This window comes from Entelurus aequoreus, linkage group LG01 (assembly GCF_033978785.1).
Source record: "Entelurus aequoreus isolate RoL-2023_Sb linkage group LG01, RoL_Eaeq_v1.1, whole genome shotgun sequence".
NCBI classification, from domain to species: domain Eukaryota; kingdom Metazoa; phylum Chordata; class Actinopteri; order Syngnathiformes; family Syngnathidae; genus Entelurus; species Entelurus aequoreus.
The window spans coordinates 67,444,619-67,471,645 of record NC_084731.1 but is presented as its reverse complement, the minus strand read 5'-3'; the positions used below and the strand labels follow the sequence as shown (position 1 = coordinate 67,471,645).

The window sequence follows — 27,027 nt, the reverse complement described above, 5'->3', positions numbered from 1 at the left end:
TATATATATATATATATATATATATATATATATATATATATATATATATATATATATATACTTGCAGTGTATATTGTACATATTACATATTGTTATGAAGGTGTATATTACTACATTATATATATACTTGCAGTGTGTACATAAAACGTTTTGAAGTTGTTTGAGAGGGCTTTGAAGGCTACAACAGTGACTCCCATTTGCCGCATCTTTCAAGTGTTTTTCATCAACTTTAAAATCCTAAAAAAAAAAAAAACTGTCTTCCTGTCTCATAATATTTGTAAAGGATAGGCAAAAAAAAGAAAAAAAAGTGCACTTCCCCTTTAAATAGACATCAGCCATCCTAACTACCAGAAGACATTACTTATATTAATATTATTTATATAATAATTTTATTATGCATCATATTTTCCGTTTTTAATCAAAAAAGGCTATACTATTGACAATTATCAATAATTTTAGACATTGCTTTTTTTAAAACTCTTTTCTTGTTTTGATTCAGCAAATAAATACTAATGTTTGTTTGGTCTATCCAGATGCGGCCTTTGTTGTAGTTGACACTAAGAGATAAAGGGTTTTTATTTGTATTCAAGTATAGTTTGTTCAGTCACCTTTGATAGGATGATGGGTGTCGTTGGGCAGAGTGGCAGACATGTTGGCAGAGTCACTTGTTTCTGTGGCATCCTCTTCTTTATCTTCACCTTCAGTTGTCACACCTCCTCCCACCTCCAGTTGCCTCTTCTGCTTCTTCTTCATTTTTTTCTTTTTGTTCTTAGACATCTTGGACATCTTAAGACAATAAAAATGCAGTATTATATGACGTGGCATGTATTTTGTACACAGCCAACCATAGGAGTGAGAAAAGACAATTACCATCTTGGGTGCAGGAGCAGTACTTACTGTAGGAAGGTAAAAAACAATTAGATGATTACATCCATCACATATTCAACTGACAGTAAGAGTCGTGTCCACATTCCCAGTCAGAAAATACTCACTCAACATAAATACCTGATTGAGCTTTCTGAATGTTTAAACTGTATCTTCAAACCTTAAGTCATTTCTACTCTATTATTGTTTACTGATACCAATCAAAGGCGAAAGTCAATTGAATGACAAGTGGTCAAGCAAACAGGTTGAATTTTTAAAAACTGACCGGCAGAACCAGATGGTGGCGCAGCACCGGTCTTCTGCCACTGTGTCGCTTCAACGGCCATTTTCTTGATGTAAGGCTCATCTACGGTTAGAAGAATGTTCTCTGGTTTGATGTCTGTGTGGATAATTTTACATTTAGTGTGGAGGTAGTCCAAACCCTGCAGGACCTACAGGAAACCAAATCAGACCATCATCTACAGTCCAAAAAAACAGCAATTGGCTTGTGTAGATCCACATTACCTGTCTAATGATGCTCTTAACACATGGCAGGGGCAGCCCTTGATAATTGGACTTGATGATCCATTTCAGTAAGTGGTACCCCAGCACCTCAAACACCATGCACACATCTGGTGAAATGCAAAGTCAAGGCTTGGACTTGCAAAGGCATAACAATGGCATGCTGTTAGAGAGCACAGCTGCAAACTACAGGAAAAAGGGATGATGCCAACATCAATGGGTTGATGTGCTAGCTAGTTGACAGCAGAGGAACCACAAATAGCTGAGCAGAGCACTGGGGGTGGGCTAAAATCAGAGACATTACTTTGCCTCAAACAGTCACCACTGATTGCTGTCAATGTCAGATATGATGGCTGAATAGTGACCTGGGTGCAACCAACCTCCTCAATTGTAGTTCACAGGTACATTGAGTGCACAGTTGGGTATTTGAAAATGTTTGAAAAAGATACGAGTGCCATTCATGCCAGAAATTTTGAAGTCATCCAGAAGCTGCACCACTCGCTCTCTGCTGGGATCACTGGGGTCTGTGTTTCGCACCTGGAGAAAACATTTGTTTGTATGAGAGCAAACCAAATCAAGTGGAATGAGATAGAGAGCTTACAGATTTGAGCAGCTTGATCTCATCCAGAGCGGTCTCTGTGTAATGTTCAGCACTTTTCACAACCTTCATGGCCACAAAGCGCTTCTCCCTGGGAGAAAACAGTCATTACACTTTATATTTACCTCCAGGCATCATTTACTTAAGGGGACCCATGATGACACATGTTGGATAACATTTATACGTCACTCTGTTCATTTGTGGAGGCGTTCCCTTTGAGATGGCAAATGAAACACTCCACGCCTTTTAAAAATTTTTTTTTTTTCTCCATGCTTTTTTTTAACCTGTAAAGCACTTTAATTCAATTTAAAAGTTGTTGTAAATGTGCTATATAAATAAAGTTGACTTGACTCCTTCCCTTTCCAAAAGTTTGAGAATCGACATTTAGAAAATGTACACTCTTAAAATATATACAGCGGAAGCTCGATCCACGAACACCTCTGTTCAGCCAAATATTCCTCGGTGTGCGACCATGTACGCTCATTACATTCATTTTGTTATTTCTTTATTCCTTTTGTTTGCCGCTGGATAGTCTATTAGGGCTGCCAATTTGATGACAACACTTCCTGTAAAACGCCATTTTGACGTCACATCCTGTTTACGTTTTGCCTAGCAGGATGGGCTCACATGTATGGCAACCATTATTAAAAAGGACATTTAATGGTTGCCGACTTTGCCGGAGGAGTTAAATATCTTCCCAGACCACGTAGATAAGCTGTTCCTAGTGTAGCTAAATGAGAAGCAGCTAGCCGGCCATAGCATTCCCAAGGCTACCATTTGAGAGAAGGTTTGCCATTTATATGGCGACTTGATGTCCACAAGTGACAATGCTGAAGCCAGCACGGAAGAACAATTTAGGGCGAGCCGTGGGTGTTTGGGAAAGTTTAAAAAGAGTGTCGCTGCTGCCTGGCGAGACTGATCGGACAACACTGACGCTTCAACTTGGATTTTATTTGTGATGTGGGATTTCTACCAAGACCAGACTTTTTTGGAAAAAGAAGCCAGAGGGGACCTTTATTACAGCGAAGGAGAATGCAGTAGCAGGACAGCTTGTGCTAGCGCTAGTGGTGGCTGGAAGCTGATGCTATGCTAGTTTACCTCTCCCAGACTGTTCAACGAATGACATCAATATTCAAAGTCACAGGGTAAAAGGAGTTTCCTCTTTAGTTTTGTACTGTAGAAACTTGTTTGGTAACATTTTGAAGTGCATCAAAGGGACTTGTGTGTGTGTGTGTGTGAGTGAACACATCGACAGTTAAGCTGGCTGTTGTTGTGATCTTTGAATATAAAAAGAGTTGAGCCATTACTCACTGGTTATTTTGATACATATACAGACATTAAGACTGTCTTCAAAGTGTGCATTTTATAATATGAAATTGGGACTTGTGTCCAGGCATGAACCAATTATTTATGTTTATATTTTTTTCTATAGAGAAAATCTGTTTCACTTGACCAATGTTTCAGTCAGCGAACCATGTTCCAAAACCAATGAAGTTCGTAGATCGAGGTTCAAATGCAACAATACATATACGTACTGATAACTTGAGATACGAAAGAATGCAGAAAAATGGGGGGGAAGAAAGAGAAGCAACCTACATTAACCTTGTAGATTGTTATATTAACAATAGGTTAAGCTTTGTCAGAGTGCCATGTGTTATACCCAGTTTACCCTAGGGCAACAACATTAATATATGTTTGATGAAACGTGATTATGTGCATGAGTGTATGTGTGCATATGTACTTGTATATGTATAGTATGTGTATATCTGTGTTTGTACAGTGAATGTATATGTACAGTATGTGTATATGTATGTTTGTACCGTGAATGTGTATGTATAGTATGTGTATGTGTGTGTTTGTACAGTGAATGTATATGTACAGTATGTGTATACAGTATGTGTGTTTGTACAGTGAGTGTATGTATATGTACAGTATGTGTATATGTATGTTTGTACAGTGAATGTATATGTACAGTATGTGTATGTGTGTATAATGAATGTGCGTGTGGATGTACGAACTTTGAGTGTGTAAATATGTACTGTATTTGTATATGTATGTGGGAGTGTAGGTACCTATGTATGTGTGTATGTATGTATGTGAGTATATGTGAATTTGTGTGTACAATACATTTGACTCCCAGTGTGTGTGGGAGCCAGAGTACGGCCCCAGCCTCCCGAGAGCCCAACCCACAAACAGTAGGTGTGGTGCCCAGGGAACCAGGGACCTCCGCCCCCACGCAGCCAAGCCGGACAGTGACAGGAACCCCAGAGCCCGGCCCACCGCGCCGCCCACAAGGGCCAGCAGCAGGCCGCAGACAGACGCACCCGGCAGAGGACAAGGCACGAGAATAGCAGGGGACAGCCTGACCCCAAGCCAGCGAGAGACCACACCCCACACGGGCAGAAAGGCGGAATGCCCCGCCCGAGGGGCCCGGAGACCCCCCGCAACTGGACGGGAAGACCGCCCCCGCCCCACCGAGCCCACCCCCACCCCCGGAGAGCGCGGCAAGGCCAGCCCCCGGCCACCCCCCGGCCACCCCACCCAAGTCGGCCGCCACAGGACCACCCAGCACGGGGCCACGGGAACCACCCACCCCACCCGCAGGGACCCCAACGATGGAGATGGAACAACCAGCAACCGCCCCGCCGAGTAACCCCCCCGAGGTAGGGGGAAAATAAAAAAAATTAAAAAATAAAATTAATAAAATATATTTAAAAAAATTAAATAAATAAATAATTAAATATATATATTTTTTTAAATAATTAAAATAAGATCACAGACATGCTGACACACAAGGTCACTACCCCAGCAACTGGCCGACTCGCAGCACCTCGGAAAACCTTGCAGCACCAAGCTACCACCGTAGACGCAGGGACTAGACCCAGCAGGCCCCAACCAAGACGGCACACGGAGTGCCCGTCTTGGTTTTTACAACAGATATACCGTCAATTCCGGACTATAAGCCGCTACTTTTTTCCTAGGCTTTGAACCCTGTGGCTTATAAAACAATGCGGCTAATTTATGGATTTTTCTACGCTGTTGGCTGACTAAAATGTAAATACTTAAAAAAAAACAAGCAAACACACTGAAAAGATGTGTTATTGTTGTGCTACGGCACCATTTTTTGGACAACTACGCTCACTGCAGGTGCTGCAGTAGCTGAATAGCCCTTTTGTTTAGACTGAGCTATGAACCTACTTGAAGTATACTTGTCATTCGGTCTTTCAGCCGTCCATAGTGTGTCTACTCTATGGATTCTTCATTTATCTTGCAAGCAACATTTGAAAGTTTTACAATATAACTAAAACATTTTTTACTTACTATACCATCCCTTGTGTGATGTATGTAGGAGTGTTTTTATGCGTACTTGTACATGCTATCGTATTGTAATGAAGCTAGCATCGTAAGCATTAGCTGCATTGCTAACATGTTTACGAGTGTCTTTTTTAGTATTATTAACTTACAATGGCATTCTTTTTGTTTTGTTTCAGTTTCGTAAATTCACCAAAATGTCACAGTGGAGTTATTGAGTCTGTGTTGGATTTACTATGTGTATATGTATTTATGGCGGACTTACCTGGGACTTTAAGATGGGCGGGGCGACCACTGACAGGTGACCATGTAGGTAGCTTTAAAAATGGCGTCATTGTTTCGTTTGTAAAAACAGCGTGCTTCGTCACCAACATACCCCACTGGTAAGCTCATTTTGTTATATCCGCTTTTCTTTGTTAGATCAGCTGAATTATTGTTTATATTCCATGCTTGCCCGCTTCCTTGCTTTTCTGTTTGTTGTATGTCCGCAGCGCTTGTTGTGCGGCTGACTTGCTGCGTCACAACCAGGGCAAACACTCACTGTTTAGTTTTTAAACAACGTTGGCAAAATTAACAGTAATGTGCGCATTGAAATCTGTTGGATTAGATTGTTGTCACGTTGCGTGTGTCCGGCTGCGTTTGAGAGTTCGAAGGTTTGAGTTAAAAATACCGGCACTTTACTTCCTGGTTTGGCTGATGGGATTTGTAGTTCTTTTATGTAGTTCTGCTCATATGTGTAATGTGTGCCTCAAACAGAGCGCCGGTGTTTTATGTCTTTTTAGTATGTTTGTCCATGAACCATGGTGACATTATAAATAATTTTCATCACATTAAAACATTATATGACATAAATTAATGGTGATAATAAAATGTATTGCGAAAATTAATAAGTTAGGATAAAATCACAGTGATTGATAATATGTCATATCATGGTTGACAACATTATGTTTCAGTTGATGAATTCATGTCTATTATTTACATTATGATGATTCAAGACAGATACATTGTTTTATGTTCATGTTTACTTTTAGGTTATTACCTGCTGCTGCTACTAAATAAAACAAGCAAAGAGTGCACTGCGAGTAATTCCTTTCATGCTGAGTGACGACCCCTATTCAGAGGGCCAATACGGAAAAAACTGAACCGTCTGTTTAGCTGGTTGGAGAGCCAGCTTGCGCAGCTAGCGGGTCCATGACGATGACTTCTGTTTTGTTTGATCAGCCGTTTTACTGCCGTGTGACAGGTACCAGTTGGAAACAATTAAGGTATGTAAATAAACATTTGCAAAATCTTTCTGTGTAAATAACTCCTTTCAAAATGTGCGGCTTCTAGTCCGGTGCGACTAATATATGGAAAATATTTTTTTCCTCTAAAATTTGGTGGGTCCGACTTATATTCTGGTGCGCTCTATAGTCCGGAAAATACGATAAGTTGCATTTTGTATAGGATCATTTTAAAATAAAACTCAATTGAAAGATACTTGTGGGAGGCAAAACTTCTGTCTTGAATAAAAATGCAAATAAATAATCAACTCAAACATCGAGAGGGATCTATAATTTCAGTAAGTGGATAAACACAGGTTTTTCCAGTTTAAGGGCACCACACAGTTTGTTTGTTGTTGTGGTATTGTTCGCCTCGTGAAGAGTTGCATTTACCAGATGCTGAGATAAGTTTATTGTGCTACTGCCTTTTTATTTTATTTTGTAGTGTACATGTTGTTTGGTCCCTGTCTGTTGTCATAAATCCAAACTAAACTTGCTTCTTTGGAAAACACTTCCGGCTCTCGTTGGCTTTAGCAGTTGCGATGTTGCTGTGTGTGTGAAGCGCCTTGGATCAAGGAGTATACCGGAGCAGAATCATTTTCTATTTTATAAACCGTCCGCAAAAAAAACTTGAGTTAATTGATCTAATCAGTGTATCTTCCAGGCCTAGTCACAAATAAAGGTAAAGAGTATACATATTCCCAATAGGTACACCCTAAAAAACTGCATTTATGTCACTGCATGCCCCATATCTGTCAATTTGTGAAGTCAAAAATGTCCAAAACAGACAGCGTTTAGAGGCATTTAAAACTGTGTGCACGCTCACAACCAAATGCATGAACATTGTAATTTGACATCTTTTAACAGGATGGTGTTCTGCTGACCTCTACTGCGGATGTTGTGGATCGGTGGAGGGAATACTTCGAAGACCTCCTCAATCCCACCAACACGTCTTCCTATGAGGAAGCAGTGCCTGGGGAATCTGTGGTGGGCTCTCCTATTTCTGGGGCTGAGGTTGCTGAGGTAGTTAAAAAGCTCCTCGGTGGCAAGGCCCCGGGGATGGATAAGATCCGCCCGGAGTTCCTTAAGGCTCTGGATGCTGTGGGGCTGTCTTGGTTGACAAGACTCTGCAGCATCGCGTGGACATCGGGGGCGGTGCCTCTGGATTGGCAGACCGGGGTGGTGGTTCCTCTCTTTAAGAAGGGGAACCGGAGGGTGTGTTCTAACTATCGTGGGATCACACTCCTCAGCCTTCCCGGTAAGGTCTATTCAGGTGTGCTGGAGAGGAGGCTACGCCGGATAGTCGAACCTCGGATTCAGGAGGAACAGTGTGGTTTTCGTCCTGGTCGTGGAACTGTGGACCAGCTCTATACTCTCGGCAGGGTCCTTGAGGGTGCATGGGAGTTTGCCCAACCAGTCTACATGTGTTTTGTGGACTTGGAGAAGGCATTCGACCGTGTCCCTCGGGAAGTCCTGTGGGGAGTGCTCAGAGAGTATGGGGTATCGGACTGTCTGATTGTGGCGGTCCGCTCCCTGTATGATCAGTGCCAGAGTTTGGTCCGCATTGCCGGCAGTAAGTCGGACACGTTTCCAGTGAGGGTTGGACTCCGCCAAGGTTGCCCTTTGTCACCGATTCTGTCCATAACTTTTATGGACAGAATTTCTAGGCGCAGTCAAGGCGTTGAGGGGATCTGGTTTGGTGGCTGCAGGATTAGGTCTCTGCTTTTTGCAGATGATGTGGTCCTGATGGCTTCATCTGGCCAGGATCTTCAGCTCTCACTGGATCGGTTCGCAGCTGAGTGTGAAGCGACTGGGATGACAATCAGCACCTCCAAGTCCGAGTCCATGGTTCTCGCCCGGAAAAGGGTGGAGTCCTATCTCCGGGTTGCGGAGGAGACCCTGCCCCAAGTGGAGGAGTTCAAGTACCTTGGAGTCTTGTTCACGAGTGGGGGAAGAGTGGATCGTGAGATCGACAGGTGGATTTGTGCGGCGTCTTCAGTAATGCGGACGCTGTATCGATCCGTTGTGGTGAAGAAGGAGCTGAGCCGGAAGGCAAAGCTCTCAATTTACCGGTCGATCTACGTTCCCATCCTCACCTATGGTCATGAGCTTTGGGTTATGACCGAAAGGACAAGATCACGGGTACAAGCGGCCGAAATGAGTTTCCTCCGCCGGGTGGCGGGGCTCTCCCTTAGAGATAGGGTGAGAAGCTCTGCCATCCGGGGGGAGCTCAAAGTAAAGCAGCTGCTCCTCCACATCATGAGGAGCCAGATGGGGTGGTTCGGGCATCTGGTCAGGATGCCACCCGAACGCCTCCCTAGGGAGGTGTTTAGGGCACGTCCGACCGGTAGGAGGCCGCGGGGAAGACCCAGGACACGTTGGGAAGACTATGTCTCCCGGCTGGCCTGGGAACGCCTCGGGATCCCCCGGGAGGAGCTAGACGAAGTGGCTGGGGAGAGGGAAGTCTGGGTTTCCCTGCTTAGGCTGCTGCCCCCGCGACCCGACCTCAGATAAGCGGAAGAAGATGGATGGATGGATGGATCTTTTAACACGAGTATCCAATATCATAATATTTAAAAGTCAAAAATCATTATAGGTCCCCTTTAAAGCTGTAGCCCATATGATTTTTCAAAAATACAAAGCGAATTAAAGGTCAACTTACTGGATGTCCCAAGCCAGCCACACAGTGGAGAAGTGACCCCAGCCCAGCTTCCGGATCACATGGTACCTTCCGTTGAAAAGATCTCCAATCTTCACATGGTGATAGCCACCTGCCCAAACACAGATAGGTTAATGTACATTGCATTTATGTGTTTGTAACTTTCACTTTTCTATTAGGGTCAGGGTTTCCCCTAATGTAATTGATCGTGGTGCGCCACCACGGCAAAATAAAAGCTGCCATGCCTTAAAAATGTTTTTTTAACGTGAAAACTCATTAAAGCTCTAGAAGAAGTAACACAAAGTCCAACGCTCTTTTTTCCTTACTGGCAACTATCGCTCTAATCTCCAGTTACCCTAAGTGTCAACATGAATACAAGACAGAGTAACATCTTAAATTAAAAACGTTGTACTCCAATCTAACACATTACTAACTAGCATGAACATTGTGCACATTCAATCCACAGACTGTGCTCCCTGAAGGTACATATAAAGATATATATAGTGTGTCTATTTATTTTACTGACATAAAGACTTAGACTTCCTTTTTATTGTCATTCAAATTGGAACTTTTCAGTACAGATAAGAATGAAATTTCGTTACATTAGCTCATGGTAGTACAGGATAAAAAAGCAATAAGGTGCATATAGAAATAAATAAATAGGTTACTGTACAGATAAATATATTGCACTTTTTCATATGCATCCACGTTTATGGATGTATGCTATATTGTCTTTTTTATTCCAGCGAGTTAATCCATTTTGGGAGGAATTGAGGGGATAATTATGATGCGTTCAAGAGTCTTACGGTCTGAGGGAAGAAGCTGTTACAGAACCTGGAGGTTCTGCTTCGGAGGCTGCGGAACCTCTTTTTAGAGTCCAGCAGTGAAAACAGTCCTTGGTGGGGGTGGGAGGAGTCTTTGCAGATTTTCTGAGCCCTGGTCAGGCAGCGGCTTTTTGCGATCTCCTGGATAGGAGGAAGAGGAGTCCTGATGATCTTTTCCGCCGTCCTCACCACTCTCTGGAGAGACTTCCAGTCTGAGGCATTGCAGGTTCCAGTCCAGACAGAGATGCTGTTGGTCAGCAGGCTCCTATAGTGCCCCTGTAGAATGTGGTGAGAATGGGGGGAGGGAGCTGTGCTCTTTTCATCCGATGCAAAAAGTGCATGCGCTGCTGAGCTCTTTTTACAAGAGCTCCGGTGTGTAGGGACCAGGTTATATTGTCAGTTATCTGCACCCCCAGGAACTTGGTGTTGCTTACCATCTCCTCCGCTGTGCCGTTAAAGAAGAGTGGAGTGTGGCTGAACTGGTGCTTCCTGAAGTCAACGATGATCTCCTTGGTCTTGTCGACATTCAGGACCAGGTTGTTGGTTCTGCACCAGTCAACCAGATGTTTCACCTCTTTCCTGTAGTCCATGTCGTTGTTGTCACGGATGAGGCCCACTACTGTCGTGTCGTCCGCATACTTCACAATAAGGCTGCAGCTAACGATTATTTTTCTATCGATTAATCTATAGATTATTTTTTTCGATTAATCGGCTAATCTATAGATTATTTTTTCGATTCATCTATAGATTATTTTTCCTTTTACCGATTATTTTTTATTTTATTTTATTTAAAATGAAGATGAAAAAATAAAAGTAGGCCAGTTTTTTCAAAAGGCATGGCTTTTATTTACAAAAAAAAAAGTATGGCCACTCAGTCAACATTGACAACAACATGACAAAATATTCTGTAACAATGTAAACATTTAAAACTTTTAACATTTAGCAAAATTAAAAGTAGCTCATTTGCTTTTTAATGTGCAAATATAAAAGTAAACATCCAGTGCAAATCTTAATATTCTGCAATAGTATAAGCATTTCAAAAGTAAAAGTATTGCTTATTTTGCTTTAAAATGTGCAAAAATAAAGATAAACATCCAATACAAAAAAGTGCAAAACGAAATATTCTGTAAGAAAAGTGTAAACATTTCAACAAAACTGAAAGTATTGCTTATTTGCTAAAATGTGCAAAAATAAAGATAAACATCAATACAAAAAAGTGCCAATCTAAATATTCTGGAGCACTGTAAACATTAAGTATTGCTTTTAAAATGTGCAAAATAAACATCCAGTCCAACACAGTACACAATAACCAATTCTACTCATTCCAGTGAGTGACTAACAGTTGTAATGAAGAAAGGTTAGCATGTCTACTTGCTTTGCTTCTTTTCTTGTTTACAATATTCCCAGCAGCTGAAAATAGGCGCTCAGAAGGGGTCGATGTGGCTGGAACTGAGAGCTAATTAGCCTTCACCTCAAGCCAGGACTGCGAGTGAGCTGAGCTGCAGTTTAAGTTTCTAGAAGGTCAACGGGCTCATAGTGATGTTACTAGTAGTTGACTGGGAGGTGTTTATTATCATTTGGGGAGGGTCCGCTGCCTGATGCTCACCTGCTAAACACCTATCTGCTCCACGCTGAAGCGCTGACTACATGCGCTCTGAATACGCACTGCTGATTGGCTGATAATGCTTCGTGTGTACCAATCAGATGGTTGTGTGGGTGGGACAATGCTGCGTGTGTACCAATCAGATGGTTGTATGGGTGGGACAATGCTGCGTGTGTACCAATCAGATGGTTGTATGGGTGGGACAATGCTGCGTGCTGAGACAGAGGCAGCCGCAGAAGGAGCAAAGCAACTTGTTAAGACTTTAGCAGCTAAAGTTAGCTTTAGCTTAGAAACTCGTTCGGTACACTCCCGTACCGAACCGAAAGCCCCGTACCGAAACGGTTCAATACAAAACACATAACGTTACACCCCTAGCAGATACAAATGACACATTCATGTTTTTGTGTAATGATGACAACGTATGCTAACGCGGACGATTGACTAGTTGATGGTTGATGGTTTTCTTTTCAAATGTTCGTTCATAGCCGTTGTGCTGCTATGATAGGCCATTTACGCTCGACACTGTGCATACAACAACATTATTAGGCTGTGTATTGAAATACTCCCACACTTTTGACGACTTTTGGCGTGCGTTTTTCCCCTCGCTCGCACAGTCTGCTTTGCGCTCCGCCATGACGGTAGTGTGACGTAATTATGCGACGCGTCGACGCACAAAAACGGCGTCGACGTATTTACATAACCGATGACGTCGACTACGTCGACGCGTCGTTTCAGCCTTACTTCACAATGTGGTTAGTAGTGGCATCAGTCATGGGTCATCAACGTGAACAGCAGGGGACTCAGGACGCAGCCCTGGGGGGAGATGATGCCCACTCTCACAGACTGGGGTCTGTCTGTGAGGAAGTCAAGCAGCCAGTTGCATAGGGGGGTACTGAATCCAAGGGGGGCCAGTTTGCTCAACAAGTGCTGCGGGATGATGGTGTTGAATGCTGAGCTGAAGTCCAAAAACACCATCCGCACGTGTGTGTTCTTTCCTTCCAGATGTTCTAAGCTCAGGTGGAGTGCAGAGGAGATGGCGTCCTCTGTGGAGCGGTTAGGGCGATAAGCAAACTGGTATGGGTCGAATGTGGGGGGATGTCTGGAGACAATACATTCCTTTACCAGCGAAGCACTTCATTATGATTGGGGTGAGTGCAGCGTGGCGGTAAACATTGAGGCATAAAACTTGGTTAAAAGATTTCTGTGTGTAGAGGTGGGGGGAAATAATTGATTTTTAGATGGATCGCAATTCGGGCATGGACAATTATAAAATTGATTAGTAAACATCGGACGATAATCGATTTATGTATTTTAAATGAATATTCAAAAACTTGGCTGACTGCAGAGAGCTACCTCACTGAGAAAACCAACCAGCACCTTTATTTGGGAGCACTTATGTTCTAGTTCTGCACACATTTCCATTTATTTAATAAATGTGGGAATTAATTGAACTGTTTCTTATTAAAAATGCACTGTTTTTGTTTTTTTAAGTTGCAAATTTCAAGTGATAAACGCTTGTTTAGTGAAAGGAAAATAAATGTAAAACTGCATCAATATACATCAATTAAAGAATCTATTTTGAATTGAATCATAGCTCCTGAATGGTGAGGTGCCCAAAGATTCCCACCCTAGTTTTAGAGCACATAACATCATTACATCCCTACTTCAGTGAGAACAAATGCGTGGTACCCTTGCAGTAGTCACCGGGGTCCTCCTGCTCGTCGTCATCAGAGCCCAGGATCTCCTCATCCTGATCCGGGCCAGGTGAGTCCGTCTGACTCAGCTTGGAACCCTGTGGCTCTGGTCTGAAGATGAAAGAGACGTTAAAGGACAACGACTTTGTCAGGACAGAGGTGAATGGAAAAGTGGAGAGGAAGTTTCACATTATAGTCAGATGAAGAAAATGTCACAAATGGGAAAAGCATATCAAGTAAATTAACGTTTGTGTGTGAGCAAAACAAATTGTGTTGTACCTTTAAATACTCAAACCATTTTTATTTCAAAGATAACACACATGCATGGTTACTTCTAAGGCTGCAGCTAACGATTATTTTTCTATCAATTAATCTATAGATTCTTTTTTCGATTAATCGGTTAATCTATAATTTTTATTTTTTTCCGATTCATCTATAGATTATTTTTCCTTTTACCGATTATTTTTTTATTCAAAATGAAGATGAAAAAATAAATGTAGGCCAGTTTTTTCAAAAGGCATGGCTTTTATTTACTACAAAAAAAAGAAGTATGGCCACTCAGTCAACATTGACAACAACATGACTAAATATTCTGTAACAATGTAAACATTTAAAACTTTTAACATTTAACAAAATTAAATGTAGCTTATTTGCTTTTTAATGTGCAAATATAAAAGTCAACATCCAGTGCAAATCTTAATATTCTGCAATAGTATAAGCATTTCAAAAGTAAAAGTATTGCTTATTTTGCTTTAAAATGTGCAAAAATAAAGATAAACATCCAATACAAAAAAGTGCAAAACGAAATATTCTGTAACAACAGTGTAAACATTTCAACAAAAGTGAAAGTATTGCTTATTTGCTAAAATGTGCAAAAATAAAGATAAACATCCAATACAAAAAAGTGCCAATCTAAATATTCTGGAGCACTGTAAACATTAAGTATTGCTTTTAAAATGTGCAAAATAAACATCCAGTCCAACACAGTACACAATAACCAATTCTACTCATTCCAGTGAGTGTCTAACAGTTGTAATGAAGAAAGGTTAGCATGTCTACATGCTCTGGTTCTTTTCATGTTTACAATATTCCCAGCAGCTGAAAATAGGCGCTCAGAAGGGGTCGATGTGGCTGGAACTGAGAGGTAATTAGCCTTCACCTCAAGCCAGGACTGCAAGTGAGCTGAGCTGCAGTTTAAGTTTCTAGAAGGTCAACGGGCTCATAGTGATGTTACTAGTAGTTGACTGGGAGGTGTTTATTATCATTTGGGGAGAGTCCGCTGCCTGATGCTCACCTGCTAAACACCTATCTGCTCGACGCTGAAGCGCTGACTACATGCGCTCTGAATACGCACTGCTGATTGGCTGCTAACGCTCTGAATACGCACTGCTGATTGGCTGATAATGCTTTGTGTGTACCAATCAGATGGTTGTGTGGGTGGGACAATGCTGCGTGCTGAGACAGAAGCAGAAGGAGCAAAGCAGCTTGTTAAGACTTTAGCAGCTAAAGATAGCTTTAGCTTAGAAACTCGTTTGGTACACCCCCGTACCGAACCGAAAGCCCCGTACCGAAACGGTTCAATACAAAACACGTACCGCTACACCCCTAGCAGATACAAATGACACATTCATGTTTTTGTGTAATGATGACAACGTATACTCGCGCGGACGATTGACTAGTTGATGGTTGATGGTTTTCTTTTCAAATGTTCGTTCATAGCCGTTGTGCTGCTATGATAGGCCATTTCCGCTCGACACAGTGCGCATACAACAACATTATTAGGCCGTTTATTGAAATACTCCCACACTTTTGACGACTTTTGGCGTGCTTTTTCCCCCTCGCTCGCACCGCTCGCATCGTCTGCTTTGCGCTTCGCCATTACGGTAGTGTGACGTAAATATGCGACGCGTCGACGCACAAAAACGGCGTCGACGTATTTACGTAACCGATGACGTCGACGCGTCGTTTCAGCCTTAGTTACTTCTAGCACACATACATGTCAACTACTGAACTGACATTTTCTCCACTTTTCCCACTCATTACTTGAGAATCCAAAGTCTTTGTAGCTGTTACAAAAATAGCAGCTAAAACTCAAGAGGGCAACACTGGAATTAGGGTCAGCGCAGTTCCCCCTTTAGCCACTCTAATTTTTTTTTTTTTTTTTTAAATGTCCTGCCCAGCTTCTCGGGCAAATTATATAGCAGATGTAGATGCCCATATCGGCTGTTCAGATTTACTTTACAAAAGAGAAGTGTAGGATACTTCTCTTGTTGCCTTACTTGTATTTTGACTTTATTAAATGTATTTATATTATCATTTGGTGCAGCCGGGCCGAAGCAGGAGGGGATAGAAAGAGAGAAAAAGGAAGACAGAGGGGGGAATTGTGGGGACAAGAGGGGGATTAGACAGAGAGACAAAAACAACAGCAAACACAACAACAACAACAACAACAACAGAGCAACATCAGCAAATACGACATGTACAAATATGATGGTAAAAGTAATAGCAAATAAGCAGTTAGCGAAAATAAAAAATACAAATACAGAAATGACAATGAGCATTATTACACTAAAAATGGAGCAATATGAATACCAATAGAAATAGTGCTATTGATAATAAACAATACCAATACTTTACCTTTATTATCAACAATACAATTGTTCAAATGCAACAATACATATACGTAATGATAACTTGAGATACGAAAGAATGCAGAAAAATGGAGGGGAAAAAAGAGAAGCAACCTACATTCACCTTGTAGATTGTTATAGTAAGAATAGGTTAAGCTTTGTCAGTGTGCCATGTGTTATACCCAGTTTACCCTAGGGCAACAACGTTAATATATGTTTGATGAAACGTGATTATGTGCATGAGTGTATGTGTGCATATGTACTTGTATATGTACAGTATGTGTATATGTGTGCTTGTACAGTGAATGTATATGTACAGTATGTGTATATGTGTGTACAGCGAATGTATATGTACAGTATGTGTGTTTGAACAGTGAATGTATATGTACAGTATGTGTATATGTGTGTTTGTACAGTGAATGTATATGTACAGTATATGTATGTGTGTGTTTGTACAGTGAATGTATATGTGTAGTATGTGTATGTGTGTGTTTGTACAGTGAGTGTATATGTACAGTATGTGTATATGTATGTTTTTACAGTGAATGTATATGTACAGTATGTGTATACAGTATGTTTGTATAATGAATGTGTGTGTGGATGTATGAACTTTGAGTGTGTAAATATGTACTGTATTTATTTGTATATGTATGTGGGAGCGTAGGTACCTATGTATGTCTGTATGTATGTGTGTGAGTATATGTGAATTTGCATGTACAATACATTTGACTCCCAGTGTGTGCGGGAGCCAGAGTACGGCCCCAGCCTCCCCGAGAGCCCATCCCACAAACAGTAGGTGTGGTGCCCAGGGAACCAGGGGCCACCGCCCCCACGCAGCCAAGCCGGACAGCGACAGGAACCCCAGAGCCTGGCCCACCGCGCCGCCCACAAGGGCCAGCAGCAGGCCGCAGACAGACGCACCCGGCAGAGGACAAGGCACGAGAAAAGCAGGGGGCAGCCAGACCCCAAGCCAGCGAGAGACCACACCCCACACGGACAGAAAGGCGGGATGCCCCGCCCGAGGGGCCCGGAGACCCCCCGCAACCGGACGGGAAGACCGCCCCCGCCCCACCGGCAACAGGGCCCCCACGAGCCCCTCCCCCAACCCCCGGAGAGCGCGGCGAGGCCAGCCCACGGCCACCCCACCCAAGCCGGCCGCCACAGGACCACCCAGCACGGCGCCACAGGAACCACCCACCCCACCCGCAGGGACCCCAACAATGGAGATGGAACAACCAGCAACCGCCCCGCCGAGTCCCCCCCCTGAGGTAGGGGAATAAATAAATAAAATAAATAAATAAATAAATACATAATAATAATATTAATAAAATATATTTAAAAAAATAAGAATAAATAAATAATTAAATCTATTTATAAAAAAATAAAAAAAAATAAAAAACAGAATTAAAAGAAGATCACAGACATGCTGACACACAAGGTCGCTAACCCAACAACTGGCCGACTCGCAGCACCTCGGAATACCCTGCAGCCCCAAGCTACCACAGTAGACGCAGGGACCAGACCCAGCAGGCCCCAACCAAGACGGGCACCCGGAAGGGATGGACGGTGGGACCCAGGAGCTCCAGACACGCAGTCCGGATGCAGTAGCCTGAGGCGCCGACCCCCACCCGACAGGCAGGCCCAGAACGTACCCCCAGAAATATACATACATATATATATATATACATACACATGTACACATACACACATGCATACACATACACATATATATATATACATACATACATACACACATACACATACATATACACAGTTTGTCAGCCCCGACAACCACCACGCGCGCGCGCTGCCACCAGTCACAACATCTGCCACCCCCCTGCACCAGACCCAGCAGCCACGGGCGCCCACACCACAAACAAACGGCAGCAGAAACAGCAGCCACAACACCCCCAGACAGCCAGCACCACCCAATCAGATCAAAGCGATCAAAAAAAACCGCGACCGGCAACAACACGCCAACAGGATCACAGAGACCAGCCAGCGCCAGCAAGCCCAAACACCAACACGCAAACACGCAAACAAGAGACACCAACACCCCCCCCCCCACCAAAAGACCCCACCACCCCAACCCAAACCCGCACAAACACACCACCGCCCAAACAACCGAGACACAGTATCCAGACCAGACACATGCGCCGCCACCACATCAAGTCGCCAACAGAGACCCCACAGCGCAAGGTCGGGCCACACGGGCACGGACCCCACCCAACAGGAAGCGAGACCCGCGCGACGCCACACACAAATAAATAATAAGATTAAACAAAAATAATAATAATTTAAAAAAATAATAATAATAAAATGAAATACAAATTAAATTAAATTAAAAATAACAAATACAAATAATTAAATAAAATAAAGTAAGTAAATAATAAAAATTATTTAAAAAAAAAAAAATAATAATAATAATAAAAACATTTTTTTTAAAAACTAAATAAAAAAATAATAAAATTAAAAAAATAAAATAAAAAATTTAAAAAATATATATATATATATACATATACACACATACACATATATATGTATATATATATATATATACATATACATACACATATATACACATAAAAAAAAAAAAAAAAATACATTAATAAAAGCCTGGCAGGCCACCAGAACGCAGTCCCCGGAATCCGCGCCGGCCGACGAGGCAATGAGGGGTGCGCCGAACCCCAACCCCCCCACATGCATGTGTACAAGGCCCCCAGAGTGTCTACTGTGTAGTTAAAATTAGGAGGTCAGCCATTACAGCCGACCTCCAGTCCCTATTGATGCGTGTACTGTAGCGTGAGTGAGATATGTATGCTTGTGGGAACTAATAATGCGATTAAAATTGGGGGACATCAAGGTCTTGGTGGGTCCCAACCAAGCCGAGCCCTCCAAATCCTAAGTGTCTAATATGCAGCTAAGATTGAGGGATGGACGAGCAGGGGACAAGACAGGAGGACTGGAGCCCCATAGGAGGCATCCTCAACCCCCCGCCATGCCTCCCCAATTTGTGTGACTGTGTGTGCTATAAGTAGGAGGAGTAGAGGGCCCGGACATCCCCCCCAGTCCATGCGGCCGACAACCAGGAACTACGGCCAGGAAGCCCCCCCCACGGCCCGTGACCCACACCAGACCACTTTAGCGTGACGCCACGCGAGCCCACCCCCCGCCAAACAAAGCCAGCCCCCATCCGCCCCAACCCAACCCCGCAGAGCCCAGACCAGCAACCAAACGCAGAAAAACTGCACAGCCCCATGCCCAATGCAAACACCGCATCCCGGCCATCCACACAGCAACGTACCCATACGAGTTCCGGCCAGGGGATGGCGCCCCCCAACTGGGGAAGAAGTCAATGCACCCCGTCTGCACGCCAGCCCCGAAACCAGCCGGCAAGCCAACGCCAGCCAGCCCCCACAACCCCACAAGCGCACAGATACCAGCCACAGTCCCCCAACCACTCCAACCCAACACAGCGACGCCAACCGCCGGCAGTACCACAGCAACCATCACCACCACCGCCCGTCCGCAGTACAAACACCCGCGGCCGCCGAAACCGAAACAAAAAAAAAGCGACCTACCCCGTAAACCATAACAACGCACACCCCCAGCTACCACAGAGGCCACCAACCCACCTACCCCAACTCATCCACATACAGGCCAATCCATCCACCGGACATCCACACCCATACACACACCTACACATTCATACACACATACATACACACATATACATACATATATGTATATACACATACATACACATACACACATGCATGCATATACATATACACATACACACACACACACACACACACACACACACACATATATATATACACCTACATACATATACATATGCACACATATACACACACATACATACACCAAAACAAAAACAAAAACAAAAAAAAATAAAAAAAATAAAAATAACACTCTAATTAACAAGAGCAATGAATTATTTGTGCCGGACAAGATACTGGCCAATTGTACAGAACGAGTCTAATTGACCAACTATATTTGCCATGGCAACAACATATCATTTATGAGAAAGATAAGGTTTTACCAAATCAGTGCAGCTCCTCAAACAAGACAACGGGCACAGAAGTAAACAGCAAGGCCTAATGGCATTAAACATGAACTGCATTGCTAAAGAGACAGTGATTTAGCGGGCAGGTGGAGATGAGTAAATATGAACATGGTGGATTCAATTATGAAGGACCATTTTCTCTAGTTGCTCAGTGGAACAAACATACTGTCAAACTATAGGAGGTTATCACTTTTACGCAGAAGACAACAAGCAGAAAATTCATAATAGGCGTTCTGACTCAGATGAAACTACTGAATGGGCATAATTTGCTATAAAATGTAATTGCAAACCTTTTCAAGTAGCAGTCGAGTGAAAGAAAATACTGAAGCTATTATCATATAAATGGGATTTATGACACCTAAACACTTCAAAGTTTGCAAGTAAAAAGATATGATCAAATAGTATCAATCTCACAGAGATTCCCCAGCCATTTTGAGAGATAATAAGGAAGCTAGTCACGTGATCGCGTGACGTCGAGCTAGGAACCACAGATCCCTTCCCCATCAACGACAAAGCTAATCAAGCAGACTTTGTGGGAGCCAACGACGATTGCTTTGGGGAAAATGATGATCCTGGACCTTATATTTTTGAGCCCGAACACAAAGAGGATGAGCAATAAGTTTTAGAAGCGGATGCAGCTCATTGTGACACTAGCATCCGCAGCATTGCTAGGTGCCAAACATACAAACCACAATAAAACAAATACTAATATTTCTACTCTCGCCGGGATGCCGACCGACTGGGCACTCACGTAATCTTGTTTGGATGAAGATTCAATCCCAATCCTCACGAAGGAAAAAAAAAAGTTCCTGCAGGAGGCCTCTTATGGGCTCTTTTTTGCGGGGATGTGAAAGTGGACCAGCCTGTGGGTCCATGGCCACATTTGTCTACTAGCAGGTGAGAGACGCATGAATTATAATTTAGAATGTACTTTCAGCAACAGGGTTTCCCGCAGCACTTTGTTGTTAAGGCGGCCGCCTTAACAACAAAGAGCCACCGCCTAAACAAAGGTCTTAACAAGATCTCCAGCCACACGTTCGCATTAAAAACACTATCTCTGTCCCCAAGCAAACACATACACTGAGTGTCATACGCATGCCAAAATACTGGGGGCGCTGTAGCCTAGGACTTAAGACCATTTTAGCCAATCAGAAACATCCAAAACGTCATTTCCGGAGGAGTCATATAGCAAAAATGGCGGGTCACGGCAAGAAAGAATGATATATGTGGACTGAAAGAGAAGTAGAGCTACTTTTTAAGCATCGTTTTGGAGTTTAAAGTTAACAGACTGGGAAACTTGTCAGTCCAAGTATGGTGACATTCTTACCCAATTTTTGGAGCGGTACGGACTTGGAGGGACATCTGAGGAATTTCCTCATCGGAAAGACGACATGACAAAAACAACTATCGGCAGTAAACTGAAAGTACAGACAAGCAGTCGACGCAGGTGGAAGAAGTGGTTACGCTGGAGTTGTTTTGCGGTACTTCCAACTATGCCAGCAGACCTGGGGCGGTTCTCCATCAACTACATCCATTCCATTTGGAATAGAAACATCAGAACAGGAGTTGGGATTCTCCATTCACCCTTGACAGCCTACAATAGTCTGACAAAGATATGGCAAATGTTGTACAAGAGCAGAAAGATTCCAATAGGAGCAATCCACAATCTTCTGTGGTGAAAGAGAGAAGAGCTCTACTTCAGGTATGGCTAGGAAGTAATATTGTTGTATATCTGGGGCATCAACACATTTGTATATGAACTGCACTGAATTACAAATGTTCTCAGATGACCACTTTCAACAATGTGGAATCATATTTGTTTGAATATGATCATTGTTTGACAACAGTGTGACTAAAATACTTGCTTTGGAATCAGAAGTCAAGATGGCAAGCATATATTAAAGTTCAGCTGTTTTAGATGCATTTAAATAGGGTTGTATTAAAAATGCTTTGAGTAGTTTCTTGTAATAAATAATATTGAGTTAAGTAAAACTGCAGTTGCATTAAATATAATTTTTTTCTATCAAAATTTAAATACCTGGATGAAGTGCTTTATTAACACACATTGTTTCCCGACGATGTTGAGGGCCATTTGACATGTTGTAAATAACATGTCACTATCTTACACCTGTGCTAAAGTGGCTTTATCCCAAATAATGTATTCATGATTATTGAATGTAATTTTGTAAAAATGTATAAAAAATAAAAAAAATTCACTAGGCAAAACTCAACAGCCACAAGCAGAACACACTAATAGGAAAACTTCCAATGGAGACAAAGTTGTTGAATGCAGTAGAAGATGTCCAGATAAAGAGACTGCTGCCCACTGCTCCCCTCACCTCACAGGGGGTGATCAAGGGTGATGGGTCAAATGCAGAGAATAGTTTCGCCACACCTAGTGTGTGTGTGTGACAATCATTGGTACTTTAAGTTTAACATGATGGAGACATCAGAGAAGCAATCGTCTGACAATTTAGACACACTAACACCAAGCGATGAGGTGGAGACGTGATGGCGAGTTACACTGTTCCTTACACCCACCCACCCCCTTCCCCGTCCTGCCGCCTGTCCCCCCTGGAGAGACACCACCTTAACTAACCGCCAGCTTATAGTGTGTCAACAATAGCAGCGTAAGCTAGCATTAGCTCACTCCTATCAATGTGCCGCGAAAATAGTCCGTCTGCGTTGGCTCTTATAATGACAATACCACTCGTCCATCCATCCATCTTCAACCGCTTATCCGGAATCGGGTCGCGGGGACAGCAGCTCCAGCAAAGACCCCCAGACTTCCCTCTCCAGAGCAACATTTGCGACTTCCTCCTGGGGAATCCCGAAGCGTTCCCAGGCCAGAGAGGAGATGTAATCCCCCCATCTGGTCCTTGGTCTGTCGCGGGGCCTCCTCCCAGTGGGACGTGCAACGAGGACCTCCCTAGGGAGACGCTCGTGAGGCATCCGCACGAGATGCCCGAACCACCTAAGCTGGCTCCTTTCCAAGCGAAGGAGCAGCGGCTCTACTCCGAGTCTCTCTCGGGTGACTGCACTTCTCACCCTATCTCTAAGGGAGATGCCAGCCACCCTTCTGAGGAAACTCATTTCGGCCGCTTGTATCCGCGATCTTATTCTTTCGGTCATTACCCACACTTCATGACCATAGGTGAGAGTAGGAATGTAGATAGCTCGGTAGACCGAGAGCTTTGCCTTCTGGCTCAGCTCCCGTTTCGTCACAACAGTGCGGCAGAGAGACTGCAATACTGCCCCAGCTGCTCCGATTCTCCGGCTGATTTCCTTCTCCATCTTTCCCTCACTCGTGAACAAGACCCCGAGATACTTAAACTCCTCCACCTGGGACAGAGTCCTGTCCCCTACCCGGACTGTACAAACCATCGGTTTCCTGCTGAGAACCATGGCCTCAGATTTGGAGATGCTGATCCTCATTCCAGCCGCTGAACACTCGGCTGCGAACCGATCCAGTGAGAGCTGAAGGTCACGAACCGAAGGTGCCATCAGGACCACATCATCTGCAAACAGCAGTGACGCAACCTTTAGCCCCCCGAGACGTATACCCTCTCCGCCATGGCCACGACTCCGCCTAGAAATCCTGTCCATGAAAATCACAAACAGGATAGGTGACAGAGCGCAGCCCTGGCGGAGACCAACCCCCACTGGAAACGGATCCGACTTACATCCAAGCACCCGGACACAACTCTCGCTTTGGTTGTACAGAGATTGGATGGCCCTCAACAGGGTTCCCCTCACTCCGTACTCCCTCAGCACCTCCCACAAGATCTCCCGAGGGACGCGGTCATACGCCTTCTCCAAATCCACAAAACACATGTAGACTGGATAGGCATACTCCCAGGCCCTCTCCAGGATTCCCGCAAGCGTAAAGAGTTGGTCAGTTGTTCCACGACCAGGACGGAATCCACATTGCTCCTCTTGAATCCGAGGTTCGACTATCGGCCGGACCCTCCTTTCCAGTACCTTGGCGTAAACTTTCCCAGGGAGGCTGAGTAGTGTGATACCCCTGTAATTAGCACACACCCTCTGGTCCCCCTTTTTGAAAAGGGGAACCACCACCCCAGTCTGCCACTCCCTCGGCACTGTCCCAGACTTCCACGCAATGTTGAAAAGGCGTATCAACCAAGACAGCCCATCAACACCCAGAGCCTTCAGCATTTCTGGACGGATCTCGTCAACCCCCGGAGCTTTGCCACTGTGGAGTTGTCTAACTACCTCAGTGACTTCACTCCGAGAGATCAACGTCGATCCCCCATCATCCTCAGGCCCTGCTCCTATCAGGGAGGGTGTGTCTGATGTATTTGGGTTCAGGAGTTCCTCAAAGTGCTCTTTCCAACGCCCCACGACTTCCTCACTTGAAGTCAGCAAAGTCCCATCCTTGCCGTACACAGCTTGGATGGTTCCCTGCTTCCCCCTCCTGAGGTGCCGTATGGTCTTCCAGAACAGCTTTGGTGCCGCCCGATAGTCCTTCTCCATGGATTCCCCGAACTGCTCCCACACCCTCTGCTTAGCCTCGTCCACAGCCACGGCCGCTGCCCTTCGGGCCCGTCGGTACCTTGCAACTGCCTCCGGAGTCCCCCGGGATAACATACCCCGGTAGGACTCCTTCTTCAGTCGGACGGCTTCCCTGACCACCACTGTCCACCAGGGTGTTCGAGGGTTACCGCCCCTTGAGGCACCTAAGACCTTCTGGCCACAGCTCGCATCTGCAGCTTTAGCAATAGAGGCTTTGAACATTGCCCATTCCTGTTCAATGTCCCCAACCTCCACAGGGATGGCAGAGAAGTCCCGCCGGAGGTGGGAGTTGAAGTCCTTCCGGACAGAGGACTCCTCCAAACGTTCCCAGTTCACCCGCACTACACGCTTGGGTTTGCCAGGTCTGTCCAGAGGTCTCCCCCGCCATCTAACCCAACTCACCACCAGATGGTGATCAGTTGACAGTTCAGCCCCTCTCTTCACCCGAGTGTCCAAAACATACGGCCTCAGATCAGCTGATACGATTACAAAATCGATCATTGATCTTTGGCCTAGGGTGCTCTGGTACCAGGTACACCTATGAGCATCCTTATGCTTGAACATGGTGTTTGTTATCGCAAGTCCGTGACTAGCACAGAAGTCCAATAACAATCCACCACTCAGGTTCAGATCAGGGAGACCGTTCCTCCCAATCACGCCAGTCCAAGTATCACTGTCATTGCCCACGTGCGCGTTGAAGTCCCCCAGCAAGACTATGGAATCCCCTGCCGGCGCCCCATACAGGACCCCATGCAAGGTATCCAAGAAGGCTGAATACTCTGAACTCCTGTTTGGTGCGTATGCACAAACAACAGTCAGAGTTTTCCCCCCTCCAACCCTAAGGCGAAGGGAGGCGACCCTCTTGTCCACTGGGGTGAACTCCAACGTACAGGCACTCAGCCGGGGACTCGTGAGTATCCCCACACCCGCCTGTGCCCTCACACCCTGAGCAACTCCAGAAGTGAACAAGGTCCATCCCTTGTCCAGGAGTGTGGTTTCAGAGCCCTTGCTATGCGTAGAGGTAAGCCCCACCAGATCCAACCGGTAGCGCTCCACCTCTCGCACCAGCTCAGGCTCCTTCCACACCAGCGTAGAGACGTTCCACGTCCCGAAAGTCAGCCTCTGCTGCCCCGAATTGGTCCGTCCGGAGCCTCCACTTTCACCGCCATCCACTTGGCAGCGCACCCGACCCCACTGGTTCCGACCGCGGGTGGTGGGCCCACGTGGCAGAGAAGATGGCGTGTCCACGTAGCTTCTTCGGGCTGTGCCCGGCCGGGCTCCGTGGCAAGCCCGGCCACCAGGCGCTCGCTGACGAGCCCTACCTCCGGGCCTAGCTCCGGAGGAGGGCCCCGGGCTTCCTCCGGGCCGGGTAACGCATCCTCTTTTAGTGTAGTTCATGGGGGGTATCGTAACCCTGATGGGGGGGGCATTCGGGTGCTACACCTTGCCCAAGGGTGACCCGGAACTATGTAAGGCAGGGGCGTTCAACTCCCTGAGGCTTAATACAAGCCCACATACCACTCGTGTTTATTAATTTTCAGGTCACAACATGTAAATGGAGTATTGTTGGTGCTTTCTGGATGTTTTTAGAGAGTATAATGAGAGGATTCAATTGTTAGATATTTATTTACCATTTCCAATGCATAAAAAAGACAAACATATGTGTTCTTGTCTTACATAAAGATTGTGAAAGATAATCAGCACATCCAATTTTTACGTATTTCCAGTATGACTGATCTGATAACATGGTGAAAATGCAGAAGAGGTACTACAGTGATGTCACTCTGAAGGTATTCGGAATGGAAAATTCAAAATGGCTGACTGAATTTGTGGCATTTTGTGATGTTTAAACAGGATTCTTACATGCTTTGCGGATATGGTTTAATAGATACAATGAAACACAATTAAGCATATAAAGTCAACTTGTTTTTCCACTCTACTGCTACTTTAATAACGACAAACAGTCCTGTTAACATTTTATTAGAAAATTTGGAGTTCTTCAATGCAAAAATTCCAGAATATGGAATTTAGCAGATTGCATTACAGATGACAGATGCACAACAACAATTCTGCATGTACTAAATCCTACAGCTAGAAAGAAATACTTGAATTTGAATACTGATGATCAATTGTGTAGAACCTGACATAAACTCCCAAAATTTGGTTAAGATAAAAGTATGGCAGGGGGCTGAGTTGTGGGGTTTGTAATCAGTTTAAATTGAAGGTTTTAAGTACTGTTATTGTAAATTAAGTAATTTCTACTGGATGCTGAGCTCACTTATATTTTGACTGAATAAAAACAGAGGTAGGCAATAATGCAAATAATGGTTGTTTGCGTTCTACTTGTGTATGCAGCATCCTGAGCACAGCCACAGATTATCATATTCATTGCTCAGCAGACGTGAGGCACATTTATATTCAAAGATAATTGTTTAG

General features: G+C 44.2%; 1 protein-coding gene across 1 annotated transcript in view; it reads right to left on the bottom strand.

The window, feature by feature from the left end:
• srpk1b (SRSF protein kinase 1b) overlaps positions 1 to 27,027 on the bottom strand; it is a 78,929-nt gene that overhangs the window by 18,891 nt on the left and 33,011 nt on the right. Inside the window, exons 3-10 of the mRNA XM_062056846.1 lie at positions 13,334 to 13,449; positions 9,221 to 9,329; positions 1,988 to 2,075; positions 1,836 to 1,923; positions 1,390 to 1,496; positions 1,151 to 1,316; positions 871 to 896; positions 609 to 786 (exon numbers count right to left, since the gene is read on the bottom strand). Of these exons, the coding sequence (XP_061912830.1) occupies positions 609 to 786; positions 871 to 896; positions 1,151 to 1,316; positions 1,390 to 1,496; positions 1,836 to 1,923; positions 1,988 to 2,075; positions 9,221 to 9,329; positions 13,334 to 13,449 (878 nt within the window). The remainder of the gene's footprint in view (positions 1 to 608; positions 787 to 870; positions 897 to 1,150; positions 1,317 to 1,389; positions 1,497 to 1,835; positions 1,924 to 1,987; positions 2,076 to 9,220; positions 9,330 to 13,333; positions 13,450 to 27,027) is intronic.